General features: G+C 32.6%; 1 protein-coding gene and 1 long non-coding RNA gene across 2 annotated transcripts; both read right to left on the bottom strand.

The window, feature by feature from the left end:
- Positions 1 to 3,591, bottom strand: LOC133194983 (leucine-rich repeat-containing protein 24-like). Its single transcript, XM_061330876.1, has 8 exons — positions 3,539 to 3,591; positions 2,257 to 2,328; positions 2,061 to 2,132; positions 1,862 to 1,933; positions 1,582 to 1,653; positions 1,290 to 1,456; positions 357 to 419; positions 1 to 14 (listed from the first exon to the last, which is right to left on the bottom strand). Exons 1-8 carry the CDS (start codon positions 3,589 to 3,591, stop codon positions 1 to 3), a joined length of 585 nt encoding a protein of 194 aa, XP_061186860.1.
- Positions 3,592 to 6,125: 2,534 nt separating this feature from the next.
- On the bottom strand, positions 6,126 to 8,596 carry LOC133194514 (uncharacterized). The gene is made up of 3 exons (XR_009722109.1): positions 8,556 to 8,596; positions 6,884 to 7,074; positions 6,126 to 6,298 (listed from the first exon to the last, which is right to left on the bottom strand). It is a non-coding gene; the product is annotated as an uncharacterized LOC133194514 (long non-coding RNA).
- Between the last annotated feature and the right edge of the window lie 9,525 nt (positions 8,597 to 18,121).

Below are 18,121 nucleotides of genomic sequence, written 5' to 3'. Positions count from 1 at the left end.
TCAATCTCTCAGATCTAATTAAGAAAAATTGACATTAAGTTAATTGAAATGCAGTTTAGCAATCTCGACAGCTCTTGCTGATAAATAGAATCAAAACGTGTAAGCATGAAGACTGTACTGCCTTCAAGTTAGATTAAATCGACAGATGATGTGACGTAGACATTCCGAAAATAAATATTATTTGAAAATTTTCTTTACCAACATTTTCGTATTAAGAAAAAAAAAATTCAAAAAAATCGTGAAAAGAAAGATAATTTGTTTTGAAAATGTAATTTTTAACAAAACGGAGCATTATGGTTAAAAACACCATATTACATCCCGTTTATCACTTGGAATCTTTATAATAATTTACTTACAATAATAAGAGGCTGGTATAGTGGACTCTTTCATCCTCCCAATTGAAATACTGGATTGTGAATCTATAAAAACATTAATGAGACTCATCTTAGCTTAGATTATAGATTATTAAACGCCAAAAGAATATCAGTTTTAAACTTAAGTTATCTGATCACACACTGAACAGAAAAAAAAAAAAAAAAAAAAAAAAAAAAAAAAAAAAAGGGAAAATTTGAAATAAGGGCAACATCAAAGCATTTGTGATATTTATCGTTATCATGAAACTAGCTTTACGCCAAACTGGGATTGCGGCTTGCATAAACAAAGTATTTAAACTTATAACGTTCGTAAAATAGTGGGTAATGTTTGAATTAATTTAAATTTATTAAATCATGGTCTGTATCAAAAATATTATCGTACATATTTGGCAACGTGGTCAATATTAAGAAATTTATAGCAATTGTCTTCACACTTTATAGACAATCCTCGTACAGGCATTATCTTTGGCTTAATCATTTTGCAAGATTGCGGGCAGACTTGGCAAGGTTTGTCCTATTAGAAATTTGACGTAAAATACTTCATTCACTTCTAAATGTACATATGTTTGAAGTTAAGTCTCATGGTGTTTCTTCTCATTGTAAATAAAAAAAGATAATTTTATCTAAAGAATGCAAAATAAAGACTCGAAAATTACACCAGAATTTTCAAGAAACAAAGCAATTTTTTCTGTATTTCTGGGAGTTTTTTCAAATGTACTGTTTTACACTTATATCCACTCACTGGCTGTGAGTGGGATAGCTCTTTTATCAAATACGCTACAGGAAGGGTTTAACCGAGGGGAATCATTCCTGTCAAGGGTTTGAGGAATGAGCTATCACACGCCGAGACGGTGGGTAAGCGTTTTATTATATTGATGTAAATTTTAATTTCTGAGGGTAAGATAGCAGTAATACCACAGACAAGACTTGTGAAGTTCACAAGAGTAACCTCCTTTCCCTGCAAGGTAGGAGGATATGCACATTGTGTGGCGGATCTCTGGGATATGATGGGGTGTGCTTTGAGGTACTGAGCGAACCACTCTATAGCACAGGTACAATGAATAGCGTTTCCTGTAAGGTATCTGAAATAAAGTGAATGTACATTTATTTAGAAAATTCGCCTCAGGAACATGCGATATTGTTAACATGACAGCAATATAATCATGGACAAAAATTAGCAAAATTTCTGCGTTGGGGAAAATCTTACATTGACCGGAGTTTAGGCAGTGCTACAAATGCTTCCCTATGAATTACTGATATGTTGTTGCTTTGTAGGTATCTGCATAAAAAAAAAGAAAAATATCATGCAAATACAGGAACAATTACAACTCTCTCTCTCTCTCTCTCTCTCTGTGTGTGTGTGTGTGTGTGTGTGTGTGTATTTGTATGTTTGTGTGAATATTTTTTAACACACAAAGCAAGACAATAAATTTTCACTACTCATCTTCATTGGTTTTAAATTTATTGGTTTCCTCAAGAATACTTACATGTCAAATAAAAGCTTTAATTCAATAAAGGTCCATCGAAGAACTTGTTGCAAGTTGTTGTTATTCAAAACACTGAAAGGCAAAACCTCTTATAAATGCATTACTTCAGGAACATGAGATGAGTTTCGTAAAACTGATTAAAAAACGAACGAACAAACAAACGTACGAACAAAGAAAAGAAAAAAAATGTGATACTTACATATCCTCTAATGTGGAAAGATTATAAAAGGCCTTCGATTCAATGTGTGATATATGGTTGTTATAAAGATTGCTACAATGAATGCATTTGTTTTTAAATATGAGATGGAGTTACGAGATATTCTGATTATTTCTTTTTCAAATATACAATTTGTTTTATTCTACTGGAATATATATGTTTTTAGTCACACACTTACACGGATGTGAGGTGGGGGAGTCCGACAAACACGCCCTTTCGTACAACGGCTATCTGGTTATCATTTAGATATCTATATGTAATTATACATATGAAGTATAATGTTTATGCAGGGATTAAAACTCTCAAACACTAAAAGGTCTCGACCATAAAACTGAGATAATTTTCCGTCTTTATGAGGTATCCAAAACTTTCCATTGACAAGGAATAATTACATGACAATGAAATGTATATATAGTTTTTTTTTAAACTTAAGTAAACTTACATTTGTTTAGTTGTGGATGGAAATGCTGAAGGAATTCTGTCTAAAGATTTATTGATACAGTCTATCCTGTAGATGGAGCAATCGCACCTCGGTTCGTCTTTTAAGCATTGACTTTCGCAAGAAATTAACTTAATAATAATTAGCAACAATGTCCATCTAATGAAGCCTTTAATCTTTCTTTTATCCATCGACTAAAGACATCGATCAACAATTAATCGCTTTTAAAACAGTAAATTAACTAGCGAACATGTATGCTATTGTGTGAGAATTGTTTCCGTTGAAACCACATTTAATAGCATCAGAAGAATATACTTCCCTTTGGAAAACTCGGGAAACAATGCATGATGAAAAAAGGATTTCCGGATTTATTTTTGCTATTTCCTATACAGAACTTCAAACAATTCAAATTCCTCAACTTTATATTCAGATTTTTCATTTGATTCATGTATTGACATTTTTTTAAAAATATTAACCGGGAGTGCTAAAGTGATCATGATCATATTGGAGGGTTCTCCGGCAAAAAATAATTAACGTTGTATTCCAAAATTTTTACTACCCTTTAGTTGTACTACAATATTAATTATAAACGACAAATTTCAAACAGATATAATCTCAAATTAAAAGAAAGAATATGGCACTTCATGTTATATGGAGTGTCCCCTTAAGGTCTGATGACACGTTGCTCTAATATCTGTAAATGTCTCTTCGTATTATGTAACAAATTAATCATAATTTTCATTAACTTGTGAATTGTGTTTTCAAATTGTCAAAGTAAATAGACACCAAAAGTGGTTTCCAATAGGTTATATAGATATCCTCTGGTATCTTGCACAAATGCCTGGTAAGGTACCTCAATTTTTTGTGAGGAAACATAAAAAGAAGAAATACTTTAATGTCAAATTCTTGGGAAAATTATCTACTGTTGAGGAACTTGTCGTCTGACCTTAAGGTACATTTATGTTCGTATATGCGAGTATCAAAATCATACTTGAATGAATTTGATAATGTATAGAATTACATCTTGAAAAACTCTCCGTCTTCACCCCTGGGTAACTGTTTGTCTAATGTCATTGAGCGCAACCCTTCAGTTCAAAATCTTTTTTAATATGTACTTTTGTTCAGTAGTTCAGGATGAAGGGTGTGTGTTTGTGTGTGAGGGATGGGGGGAGGGGGTAGTTAATATATTCCTTTAAAAATGTTTTCCCCTCACTCCTGGAAGTCAACCGAGTATATGTGACTGTTTTCACCATTGGATATCTATCAGGAAAATATATTTGTAAGATATCAGCAAACACTGGACTCTCTATGTAGAAACAATTATTGACTCATAGATGGGGCATTCATGCCCAGGTTCGGGATATCTATGACAAATGCATAAAATTTTCTTTTACCTGTAGATATTTAGCAGTTAAACATATTTTCACAAAGATAATACGAAATCTTGTTTGACGAAGCTATTCTAAATTTTTGAGTATGATAATTATTATTATCTTTTATGTATCAAACACTTCATAATAACTATAGGAAATGATTGATTGCAAAATGAAATGAAGGATGTGGTGTTATGCAGAATTATATATTATCTATTTCAATTTCAATACACGCATTTTGTGCATTTGTTTCCATCTCTGTCACGTGACGAAAAGGAAATTAGAATAACACATTGTGGAACAGTAATTAAGTAATTTATATTTAATGCTGAATTACCTTTTGAAATTACAGACTGACGTATTCCATATACTTTGACAAATTTTATCATCTGCTAAACTTATGAAATGGTGAAACATCAATAAAACTCAAGAGAAATACGATCATTTCATTTCACTAACCATGGACATAGTAATAAACTGTCAAGCATTGTTATTACTGACACTCAAAATGAAATACATGTTCAGAAATACGAAATGCATTAACTACAGAGGAGATACAAAAGAGCTTTTTAAAAAGATTATCGTCTTTAGCAACAAACTTAAAAAGCTGACTTAAACCTATCAGGCCGTATAATTCTTGAAAATTTCTTGGCTTTGTATTTCTTCATTAGTTTTTTTTTTCTTTTCTTTTTTTTTTTTTAGTTTTTTTTTTCTGACATAAGCCCTACCAAATAAAACAAGTGAAACGTTAACAGATGCTCGACTATCTCTGTAAACTTTAACTCTGCTGCTGAGATCATTCGGCAAACCTCGACTGATTCCGTCACCTTTGTGATAATTGTGTAGATGAGGTACGAATCAGCCAAGGTGTTCCCAAGTGCTGCCAAGATTAGAAAAACAAAGGGAAAAAGGATACATACAAGCTGTAAAGCTTGCATGCAATAAAGATCAATATCTGTTAACAATGAAAATATAGAAACGCTTTTTGGTAATTGCTCTCTCTCCTCTCTCTCTCTCTCTCTCTCTCTCTCTCTCTCTCTCTCTCTCTCTATATATATATATATATATATAAGCTAGCATATTATTTCAAACTAATACGTTCTATTTCCACTATGGAAGAGTTATCCTTCTTAGTGCGCTCTTTTGTGAAAAAGTCGGAAAATGTACAAATCTCGCGGGATTTCAGGGACAAACGTAACGTAAACATGTAAACAATATGTTGAATGTCGATGAACAAATCCTAAGAAAATGCAAATGAAATATTTTATTGTTGTGGACTTTATATACATCAAGAGTAGGAATGACAACGATATCAATTTATATCTATTGTTGATGTATCTATTTATCGTATGGTACATCTAAATACAATATACACATGCCTTCGAAATGTCGTATTTTTTATTAATGGATGATAAATTTAGGGTTCTCGCTCTCTTACATATGTCTTTTAGTTCTATTCTTTAATTGGAATGACAAATACATTTTACATTAAAAATTGGATTGAGATTGGCATGTTTTGTATTATCCGCAACGCCATGCTGTCCCTGTCAGACGACCAAACGCGCCTCTAATTTTGAAGAGTTCACTAATGGAAATAGAACGTATTGCTGCAAATTTCCACTGTTCGTTTTGTCATATTTTTTTACGATTGAAAATCTTGAAAAATTGTTAAGTCGTACGAAAATTAGACCATCAGAAAATTATCTCCATGGCCTTGAACAGCATTTCAACCTATGAAATAATTGAAAATTTTCTCATCATGCAATTTCTACAAATTACAAAAGAGAGGAAGTGCATAGCCCGCAGACTGTGAAATACTTCAACTCACTTCCAAGGAAGACGGTAATTTTAAGTATGACGAGATAAATTGCCGACTAGGTATTTTCACTAAACTAAGCGCTTTAAATCAAATAAAATATTGCGTAGCACATTTCGAATTCTGTCTGTCAGTTGGATTCGTTGAAATAGTCTGCGCATTTCCAAACGGGCCTCGGAATTCATATAAAATGTCAAAACTCCAATATGAACTGCTTTCAAAAACAAGGCGGACCAGGTGTTTTCATAGAAATAAATCCTTAATCCTTTATAGAAACAAACTGGTATATCTAAAAGGTGCTTCCCAATGGACATTGTCAGATCATAAATTATAGGAAGGATATCTCGAATCTCAAAAATGACTATTTCAGCAATCCATCTAGATGTGCATTTTACTAACATTGTGAATATTGTCAGTAATATGTGTAGTGTTTCCCACAATATGCACATAGAGTCCAGAAGGAGAGGATATATCAATGAACGTAGTATTCCAGTAGAACTCGGAATGTCGACTAGAATGAACGTAATAACCAAAACTATGAAAAGCAATATGTTCCTCTCAGCGTAGCTTAGTGATTTCAATGCTGAGATACCTGTAAAGAACGGAAAAGAAATGACATCTAAGGATGAACTGTAATCAAGATCAAAATCCAATTAGACATTACATTATCTTATATAGTGTGTTTATATTTATATTTAGATACTAATTTTTAATATGCTGATATAATTGTAAATACATGTACATGTATGTTTAAACGCATGACCATGAAAACTAGCTGTACTCTTTTTGTGTAATCCTGGATAATTATTACATGTATTAAAAATTCAGAGCAAGGTCAACACAGACCCCAGGAAACATCAGAGGTGGATGGAGTAATCCGTAGACAAATCAGTACGAAAACAATGACCTAACAATCTAAATAAAAAAACAGTGACCTAACAACCTAAATAAAAAACGCCAGGCAACATTCGACCTAACAACAGGTTATATTTGCATATAAGGTCATTGTTACGACCATTGAATTTCGATATGTTGACCTTAAACGAGATTGTTGATACCCTTGTAATATTAGCTTATTTGTCAGTAGTCTGTCTTTGTTTAGAAAATTTCTTGAGTATCAAACCAACTGAGAGACAAAAACATCATATGAGGTGCTAATAGTTTATCAGATGCTCACCAACAGTGAATGATGATATGGGCTTATGGGACTTTATATGTACTCTACAGAGCGGACATATTTTTTCTTTCCATAAAGAAATACACTGACAGCAAAACACATGTCTACATGGCAAGCAGTAATGGGGCCTTCTCAACTTTTCCAAACAAATTGCACAAGCGTCTTTAATGTCCATTTCTGGTACAGTGTATCTGAAAAATATAAAGTAATGATTAAATTTGATTTATTGACAAAATCGTAGATGTAGTTCTAAAATGACTGACTCATTTTGATCCTTATTCCTCTCTAAATGTCAAATTCATATTTTAAAGGGATTTAATAAGAAAATCAAGTAGTAAATGTTGGTTGTTCTGTTCTGTCTTTAAATGAGCATCAAAATTTGATTCATCATTTGTTCTAAATTTTATCAATGATAACATTCTACAATGGAATCGGATACATTAGAATTTAAATAAAAAGGTATTTTTCTAAAATACTTTCTCTATACAGCATAGGACAAGCACGTGCTCTCCGAGAAGTGTTTCAGGACTTCAAATAGAATAGAATACTTCCCTTGCAGAAAAAATAAACATTAAGGAAGTTCTTTATTCTGCACCCTGAAGAGTTCTAATTCCACGGTTGTTTTATGCATTTAGAGTAAGCTGATTTTTTTTATGTAAAATGGAATAAAAATGGAATTTTATAGTAGATGATACTACTAAACTTAGATGAAAGTATTCTTAACATTATATTAGACCAATATAATTGAAAACATTTATATGAACATCCCTAAAGTAAAGACAACAGGGATTTTCTCTTTCTCAATATTCTGATTGTTGCAGGTACCCTATGTTTAAGATGAACTAGAAAAACACAATATGTACAACTTAAAATATGTAACTCATCAGCTCTTAGGAAATGTCGAGTCATAACCTCTAACTTCAAAACTATTTATTACATTTTAATTTTTATAACATATTTGAAATAAGCAATGCAAATTATGCAGCATTAAATTTAAAACTGTTCACAAAATCATAAAGAAACAAGATTTATGGGAAACTATTTCTTGTGGTGGAAGGATATTTAAAAGAAAATTCTTCAAATATATACATTTCTGAAATTTAATACACTGGAATTTTAGTCTACATATTTTTACTCAGAGAATTTTTTCCGTTATTATATGAAAGGAATATTACATGTACATATAGGTTTCAATTAATTTTTAGAGAACAAATGTTCCACATTCACTCAACCAAATTTACCAAGAAATGAAGATATATTGAAGAAGTCAAGGTAAAATTTATTCTTTTTTGCCTGAAAATCGCATACTTTGACCAATATTTCAAAATGTACAATTTGCATCATTGGCCCCACCTTTTTCTTTCATAATTTTAAACTACACAATACTTCCAACAAATCGGGCACTAAGTCATGAAAAGTTTGATACAAGACAATATTTTATTGCCTGTTTAGATTTTTAATACCCGAAATACATGTACAATACTTTTTAGTGCAAAAAGGTCACAATAATTTATGCGCATTAATTTGCATGATTTGTTCAATGATAAATATCATTCAAACTGTTTTTACGTAAAATAAGATTATATTTATTACCATTATTACATCTGGAAAATGTGTTTACTTAATGGTTAAAGTGATGAGTTACAATTTAAGTGCAAAAGGGTCAAATTACCGTTGCTCAGTGAGATGCACAGTGACCCCTAGTTTTCTTTGCAATTTTGAGTCATGAGTCCTTATCTAAAAAAATAACTTCATTAGTGGTTAGTGGGCTTATAATACAAAATGGGTGCAAATTTTCAGTACAAAGATAACATTTACTACCTGTAAATTTAATTGCATCTAAAAGATTTATACAATACTTTTTAGGAGTATAGATAGTTCATTATTTTTTTTTTTTAGGAAGTTCAGTTTATATAACAAGCGCATATACTTGAAAGATCAAGTACAACAACAATAGACGGCAAAAAAAAAAAAAAAAAAAAAGTAGGCCACCGGAGTGATTAATTGCTGATAATTGTTCATTTATATTCGAACGGGTTAAAAATCAGGTAAATCAGGTAAATCTTTGCTTGATACACATGTATAATTGCTGACATTTTAAATTCTTGCTGATACTGCCATTTTGAAACGATATATACAATGGTTATCTTTCTTGTCCTATTACGGAGTGGTAATATACACGGTTATGTTTGATATTTGTGCTGTGTCATTTAAATTATTTTATTGTAATATGAAATAAATGTCTTACAATATTACTGTTCTAACTGTCTTTCTGAAGGCAAAAAATGGCAATATGTCATGCGATATGATGCTTGACCCATTTCTAGATTTACCACTCTTCTTGCTGGTTAACTTGACATTCAAGGAAAAAAGGAACAGAAATGCTTCCTTTTTCATTCAGTGACTATTAAATATACTGGACGGTCTTCCATTCAAGAAAAGAAACATCGAACAATAACATTTTAGTATTTTTTTTCCTCTTAAAATAAAAAAAGTGCCATACCTTATTTAAGTGTCTAAAGGGTTACTCAATATTGCTACTTTCGTTTTAATCCAAAAACACGCTGTATGTCCTCCTTTGATCGATTTATAACCACTTCAAACTACGGAAGAATAATATGATTATTTTTATGTGTATTCAAATTCGTTAAATCGTTACATAAGATATTCTTTAATCGTAAACAATTTTAAAAAAAAAAAAAAAAAAAAAGAGGCCCATGGGCCACATCGCTCACCTGAATAACTTTGGTCACTCTGTTCTTTATTTACCAGATTTCCTCCTTATTGATACCTATTCTGACCCCGCCCTACCCCCGGGGATCATGATTTGAACAGTTTAGAATCTACACTACCTCAGGATGCTTCCACATAAGTTTCAACTTTTCTGGTCCAGTGGTTCTTGAGAAGAAGATTTTTAGAGATTTCTTCCTATATATTTCAATGTAAAACTTGGATTCCCTATTGTGGCCCCACTCTACCCCGGGGGTCATGATTTGAACAATTTAGAATCTGCAAAACCCAGGATGCTTTCACATAAGTTTCAGCTTTTCTGGCCCAGTGGTTCTTCAGAAGAAGATTTTTAAAGATTTGTCTTATATATTTCAATGTAAAACTTGGATTCCCTATTGTGACCCCGCCCTACGCCCGGGGGTCATGATTTGGACAATTTATAATCTACACTGCTAGAGGATGCTTCCACATAAGTTTCAGCTTTTCTGGCCCAGTGGTTCTTGAGTAGAAGATTTTTAAAGATTTTTATTTCAATGTAAAACTTTGATTCCCTATTATGGCTCCGCCCTACCCGTTGGGGTCATGATTTTAACAATTCAGAACCTACACTATCCCAGGATGCTTACACATACGTTTCAGCTTTTCTGGCCCAGTGATTCTTGAGAAGAAGATTTTTAATGACTCCACTTTTTTTTGTCTTTTCTTGATCATCTCCCCTTGTAAGGGGACTTGGCCCTTTATTTTAACAATTTAAACTGTCCTTAACCAAAGAATACTTTGTACCAAATTTGGTTAAAATTAGCCCAGTGGTTCTTGAGAAAAAGTTGAAAATGTGAAAAGTTTACAAACGGACGGACGGGCAGACGGACGGATGGACAACGGACAACAGGTGATCAGAAAAGCTCACTTGAGCTTTCAGCTCAGATGAGCTAAAAATTAAGAATTGCTACACATAAAGATTCATTTTAGAATGCAGTTTTAATATAGCGCTTAAGACGTAATTTTTTAAATAACATTTGACATTAACTGGCATTTAAGCCAGATGATGAAAGATGAAAAAGATAAAATTAATGAAATAAAAATGTTGAACTGACTTTAACTGGAAATATTTACATTTGTGAATCTTTTCCATTATTTATCACTATTTGAAAAAAGGCGTATTTAATCCCGTAAGCAGGTTCATCAAATGATCTTAATTTCATTATTCAGTCATAAAATTAAAGATCGACGTAATTTCACATTGCCTTCATAAGTGGTAGATGCGTTCAACACATTCAATTTAAACCGTTGAGGTTAAAAAAAAATCATGGGTATAAAACTATATTACTAGCACATATATAATTGTTTGGCATGAATTAACATATTTGAATATATACTATGTAAGGAAGGTTTCACATAAGTTTCAACTTTCTTTGCCCAGTGGTCCTTAAGAAAAAAAAATATAATTTCAAATTTTCACTAATTCTTAATTATCTCCCCTAGAAAGAGGATGTGGTCCTTCCCTTGAACAAATTGGCATCCCTTTCACCGAAGGATGCATCGTGGGAAGATTGGTTGAAATTGGCCCAGTGGGTCTGGAGAAGAAATCAAAAATGTGAAAAGTTTACAGTCGGAAAGACGAACGACGGAAAAATGTGCTCAGAAAAGCTCACTTGAGCTTTTAACTCAGGAGGGCTAAATATTAACGATATAATTTATAATGATTAATCAATATAATTATCTTTTTATGAAAATTATCAAAAAGAAAGTTTTGATATCATCCTTACGAAAATTGTTTCAGGTTTAGCACTTTCTCTTGACTGAACAATATGGCCGAATTAAATAATTATCAACTGTCATACCCTGAGACTTTGCCACGATATGTACTATACTTCACCTTGATATATTTTGATACAAACTGAGTTTTCTATTCTGAAAAGGGAAACTATCATGTACATGATGTGAGAAGAATAGATAAAGATCAAATCTTCAAGTATTCGGCTCATTAAAAAGCAACACCTCCAAATGAATCTCCAAGTGAAGAAATTGTATCTGTTGTCTGTTGATTGAACGTGTGTTGACGACTGACAGATATATCAACATTTAGGAAAATCATCAGTGTAGGGGATAGAACCATAACAACGAGATAAATTAATGCTTTCGAGTCCAAAAACAGGTGCTGAAGTGGGTGGCGGGTATATTTTCCAAGATGACAGCTTTCGTCCCTTGTAGAGTTTATGTTCATAGGTGTGGTATTCTATTTAAACATGGTATTTCCTGTCTGAAAGTGTCATAATCTTCATTGTAACAATTTTTTAAGTGATTTGAAAGTAGATTTAAAATTTTATTAATTTGCTTTACATGTACATTTAACAATCTGGAAGGCAAGCCTCTATGTTACAAACAGGCTATGATATCCCATTTGGATAATTGGTCAATAAAGCAATATTTTTATGCCCCCGTATCGAAGATTCGGGAGTATATAGTCTTTTTCCCTGTCCGTCCGTCTGTCTGTCTGTTTGTTTAGCTGTCTGTTTGTCCGCAAAAACTTTAACATTGCCCATAACTTTTGATTGATTGAAGCTATGGCTTTCATATTTCACAGGTGCATTCCTTGTGACAAAACCTTTCTTTCGGTACCATCATATTTGACCTTTTCACCTTGGAGTTTGACCCAGTATTACAAAATTTTACCCAACTTTAACCTTGGCCGTAACTTTTGAATAATTGGTGCTAGGGCTTTCATACTTCACATGTATAGTCCTTGTGACAAGACCTTCCTTTGGATACCAACAACTTTGACCCTTTGACCTTGATCTACGAGTTTGACCTACTTTTGAAAAACTTTAACCTTGGCCATAACTTTTGAACGGTTGGTGCTAGGGCTTTCATACTTCACATGTGTAATTCTTGTAACAAGTCCTTTGGATATCAATAATTTTGACATTTTGACCTTGACCTTTGAGTTTGTCCTACTTTTGAAAAACTTTAACCTTGGCCATAACTTTTGAACAGTTGGTGCTAGGGCTTTTATTCTTTGCATGTGTAATTCTTGTGACAATACCTTCCTTTCGATACCAACAACTTTGAACCTTTGACCTTGGACTTTTACCTACTTTTGGTAAACTTTAACCTTGGCCGTATCTTTTGAACGGTTGGTGCTAAGGCTTTCATATTTTACTTGTGTATTTCTTGTGAGAAGGCCTTTCCTTGAGCACCATTAATTTTGACCTTGACCTTGATGTTTGACTTACTCTTGAAAAATTCTAACGTTTTCCATATCTTTTCAATGGTTCCTGCTAGGGCTTTCATAAATCACAGGTATATTTTTCTCGGGACAATATCTTACTTTAGATACCAACATATTCGATTTGCATTTGAGAACGTTTAACCACCGCTATACGGGGACATCAGTGTTTCACGAACATATCTTTTTTTATATATCTTTTTTTTCACACCTGGAACATCCCCTGTGCACCAAGATGCAATTAAGACGGCGAAACATTAACTGGCAAGATTGGAAACATGCAGCTTACGTCATTTTCATCTGTTAGAGTCAAAACATTTGATGACGGACGATGAAATAGGTGGGTACAATTCGACACGGACGTCTGAGAAAACATTGGATAAATTCTAGTTCAAAATTCATTTTCAATCCACTTTAGCTACGCTATGCTTCAATGTTCACAATGTTACTGATTGATGCAGAAGACAAATGATTTTGATTTCGAAAATTTTACTAATTAAATCAGAATTTTCTGTCCAGTGTTTTAAAAGAAATTAAAAGGGGACGAACATTAGATTCCTGTTTTGGAGAGGGTCCTGAAAGATCTTGGAAATAAATCAGATAGTGTTTGAGTTGGGACAAACACACCCTTCCCCGTTTTTCTTATGAAACATTTTAGTGAAGAAAAAAAATATCTCTTTTAATCCTAGATATAAATATTTTCCGTGAAGTGAAGGCAAAAACATAAATAATCTGACTCAACCCCCCACATCCCCAGCCGTCCCTGAAAGAATATATCTATATATTCCAGAAGACCGCAGGACATTAATTGGCAAGTATAGCTTAAGTCATTAATTTTCCATCTGTTACAGTCAATACATTTAATTCCACACGGACGTCCGAGAAAGCATTGGATTGAAATTCTAAATTGAAATTCATTTTCAATCTACCTGAGCTCTTTTCAAACGTATGATCTAAAGGACAAATATTTTCAATTCCCATATACATGTTGTTTGAATTTCATTTCAATGACACGTAAAAGTGATAGAAGACAGAGATTTTTTTGTCAGGGGACGGCCATTGGAATCTAGAAAGGGGGGGGGGGGGGTTCTGTCAAAAATTGTCGAGTCATATCATTCCTTCTGTTCATATATATATATATATATATATATATATATATATATATATATATATATATATATATATATATATATATATATATATATATATATATATGACAAGAGTTTTTTTTTTAGTTTCGTCTTCACTGAAAAATGTTTAACAAACAAAGAACAGGAAAAGGTTGTCCAAAATAAAAATTTCCAAGATCTTTCACCCCCCCCCCCCCAACACACGCATACCAAACAGAAAGCAAATATAAGTCCCTTTACATTAAAAAAAAAAAAACACTGGACAGACAATTTTTATAAATTTCAAACTATTCTGAAATTGAAATTAAAGTTCATAGTCTTTTTGGTCAATCAGTAATACCGTGCGTTCTAGAGTAGCTGAGGTGGATTGAAAATGAATTTCTAACTTGAACTTCAATCCAATGTTTTCTCAGACATTCGTGTCGCATTGTACCAGCCCATTTCATTGTCTTTCATAAAATGTCAAATAATGCCAGTTAATGTTCCGTGGTCCTATTTTAATTCATAAAAAGATTGCTCATAAGTAAAAAGTGTGATAAAATAGGTACATCATGCTATTTTAAACACCTAAAGCAAGCTATGAGTATATAGCGTAATGTAAAGAGATTAGGTCTACATGGAATGAAATGTACATGAATGTTAATCTGCTTTTACATAGTGTGACATGGTTGGAAGAGTCTGGGCGAAGGCCCCTGCACGTGTCACAATTTTCAAAGCGCGGGTTACAGAGTCATAGGACTCTCAGATTACAATGGGAAACAATAGGCAAACGTCTATAATAACATCCTGATTTTAGTTGAAAGATCTGTAATGACTAATTACCGTCAGTCTTCATTACGTACTATATCTTGGTATCTTTTCTTCTTCCAAACTGCAAATCTTTGATTACTTGGATAAGTTTTTTTTAATCAAACCATTTGTTTACCACTACCATGTTTACGTTTTATACCTTCAGGCGTTGGAGAGTAATTGGGAAGCAAAAAATGCTTCAAGATCTAGAAAAATGAATATTCACCTTTGAATTTCTTTTACATCTATTATTTGTCTACCAATTTTTTGAGTGTTTTAATATAATCAAATATCAACCTTCCATTTCTAATCATTGCTTAATTTCTAAATGACTGAATTTTCCCGTATTAAGTTTTAAAATTGAACAAACTTGACCATGTTTTTGATGTATTGCAAAACATAAAGTGACAACTTGCAAGTATGAAATTAAAATAAAACCGTAAATATTGCTGTTAAAATCTCTGATCTCTTGTGTTAGACTAAAACAATTAACGCAAATTTAGATATATCATTTCATATCTGGACATGGTTTTTCATGAAAAGTACACATTTTCATGATTTACAAAAATGAGAAAGTTTGCATCCCGTTTCAATGTCAACCAAGGTTATAATCCAAAAACATTTTTTTTAATTTTACAATCATTCACATATTTGGATTAAATTATGATTTACAAATCCAAATCTGTTTATTATTAAATTAATATAGAAGTGTTCTTCATACAAATTTTTTTGTAACAGTAAAAAGAAACCTCTTTTCACTCTTTTCTTTCCTAAATCGTTCGTAAAAAAATTGGAGTGATGACCCACTCCATTAAAAATATTGTTTTAACATTCCATTTATGTCGGATTTTGTGTTAATTCAGAGTGTTACCATTAAGGTGTGTTAATCACAATTAATTTTTCGCAATCACTGTATTCAGATATTGTTGATATTACATGCATATGATTATAAACATTTAATAAATTTAACAAGAAGTCAGATTTGTTTTGAAAATATTTTATTGAATGAATCAAGCGGATTGGAAACAAGCTGAGTTCTTCTTCTTAAATATAACAATATATCATGCAATAAAAACCATAGATATATAGAGAGCTAGGTTCACTTTATGCATAAAATGGCCCTGTCCTTATATCAATTAATTGACTATCACCCTCTGTTCCCTTTCATATATCAGAATAAATTAGAGACTAAGTGCTTTAATATCCTATAATAAAATTTCTTTTTAAGAATCCAGGTATTGGAAAACTGGGTTTGAGAACATGCAATGTTCTTGAATTTTGCAGAAAACATGCGTATTTCACCACCTTCAGCAAAGAATCAAAATATGAGCACAGCCCACGATCCAAAAATTAAAACATGTTTTGTGATCTTCAGAAACAGATATGTTGGAAAAAAAATACCTCAACTTTTGGCCACTTTTAAGGGAATTTACAAGATATGGGAAAAATGATGCATTTTATGACGTCATAATACATTGACTAGAGAGAAAATTACGTCATGTTCAACAGATAACATGGTCACCAAGGGTCCAAATTATAAATACTGCATTTTTAACCAAAATTGAGCAGTTTCGATTTTTAAAAATTCTCAGGGCCAAAAAAGGCCCTAAGTGGTTCCTGCTCTTAAACAAGTGATATATACATGCATACATGTCAGTGAAAATTCGATTCAATAACATATATAGTAATTTAAAATCTACGGCTTTCATCCATAAATTTATGGACAGCAGCGAAAATGTTGTAATTAGTTTGTAAAGGCAAATTTTAACAGTTGTATCTCCCCATAATGACAAATCTGTGTCAACAGTGACCAATTCGTCAAGTATAAACAGGGCGGTTAACTAGAGCAAAGCTTGTTGCAAAGCAATAAGAATGTCTTCCGTTGGAGCTGCGGACAGGAAGTATTGACCTTTGGTCAAGATCATAACGCATTCTCAGAAGAAAAGTAATCTTGTATGAGATATCAACCTCTAATGTTTCACCAGTAGAATGACAGTGAACGAATTTACAGTTTCTTTCTAAGTGACCTTGAATTTGAATCAAGGCCATGGCACATCATTTTATCAGCAATCCCCTTCTGCGTGTTTTCGACTTGTCTTTTTTTTTTCAGATCATACATCGAGCGTCTTTGGGTTTTTGCGCTGGCCTTGAATCTGAGAGTCCTCTTTTTACAAAGGAGTACAAGGTGCATTACGATACGCTATCACATCATGCTTACATGTATACGTCTTACTTGATGAGACAAAATTGTTTGCGTTAGAACAAGACAAAGAAATGTTTAATTCAGAATCTATCTCTTGTTATCTATGCTGATTTCAAACGGATATAGAATGAAGAAAATATTCAAATTACATGTAGATATATATTTTCGATGTACAAATGTACAGAATAATGTGTTAAATTTTAAAGCCCTATTTCAATTCACATCCCCAAAAAAGGTTGGGGCCCGGAGTAGCCCTTTTTCGAAATATTCGCTACAATATTTGCTGCAATTTTCCTATGTTTGACCGTACAATACAAAAAGGGGTGGGGGTCAGCAGCATCCAAATCAAAATTTACATATTAACTCCACAGCAAAAGACTATTCTCAAAAAAGTGTAAGAGTCCCCTCCCCCCCCCTCCCCCTCAGTACTACGGGCCTGCAAAAAAAAAAATGCCGACCCCACATTCAGAGCAGATTGCATTGCGATAAATCCAAGTAATAAATTTAAGCAGTATGTAACTCAGTAACGCTATTCAATATTCTATGTTGCATCGTATCCTGTCAGAACCGGAAGTGACGGCAAAGTACGATTTTTACATGATGCAGATAAACTGATAACTGACCATCAGTCCTAAAACATTTAGAGCTTGTATGTTGCCGAGCAATTGCATGAACAAAATCTCATTTTGAGAACAGAAAAACACGCGACCGGAAGTGAATTTTACAAAAATATTGGACGTTATTCTAGGCATTTGCAGTCCAATAACATACATATAAAAATTATTTCAAAAACTTTATCCATAAGCTATATTTATGGGAAAGTTAAAAACCCCATTTATGTAGTTTTTCTCTGATAACCGGAAGTTGACGTCACAAAATATCATGCATATAAACAAATGCTGCAAAATCAGAAAGATTGAACAATTGAAAGATATAATCAATTTTCTTTCAATAGGTATCAAAAGGGGGGGGGGATAACAAACTGATCTATAGAAAAGAGTGATTGTGGTTGATATTGTAAATAAAGCAAACTTAAGAAAATTAAATGAGATTTGATACAGTTACTGTACATGTTTATGCGGATGCGTGCTCTTTCTCTTTCTTTCAATGCCAGTTCTACGTTACATCACCCCATTCCGTAAAAAATATTTTTAACACTT

Source organism: Saccostrea echinata, unplaced genomic scaffold (assembly GCF_033153115.1).
Source record: "Saccostrea echinata isolate AGI-Se365-2 ecotype Australia unplaced genomic scaffold, CSIRO_AGI_Sech_v1 ptg000029l, whole genome shotgun sequence".
NCBI classification, from domain to species: domain Eukaryota; kingdom Metazoa; phylum Mollusca; class Bivalvia; order Ostreida; family Ostreidae; genus Saccostrea; species Saccostrea echinata.
Note: the sequence above shows the minus strand (reverse complement) of the source record. Positions and strands in the feature narration are given on the sequence as shown.

What these genes read in the sequence shown, in the direction of transcription:
- LOC133194983 (XM_061330876.1), bottom strand. Translation starts at nt 3,591, where the DNA reads ATGACATTAGACAAACAGTTACCCAGGGGTGAAGACGGAGAGTTTTTC. An exon ending in CTTTCCACATTAGAGGATAT is followed by an intron (nt 1,934 to 2,060) that starts GTAAGTATCACA and finishes TTTGCCTTTCAG; the next exon opens with TGTTTTGAATAACAACAACT. An exon ending in CTGCCTAAACTCCGGTCAAT is followed by an intron (nt 1,457 to 1,581) that starts GTAAGATTTTCC and finishes ACTTTATTTCAG; the next exon opens with ATACCTTACAGGAAACGCTA.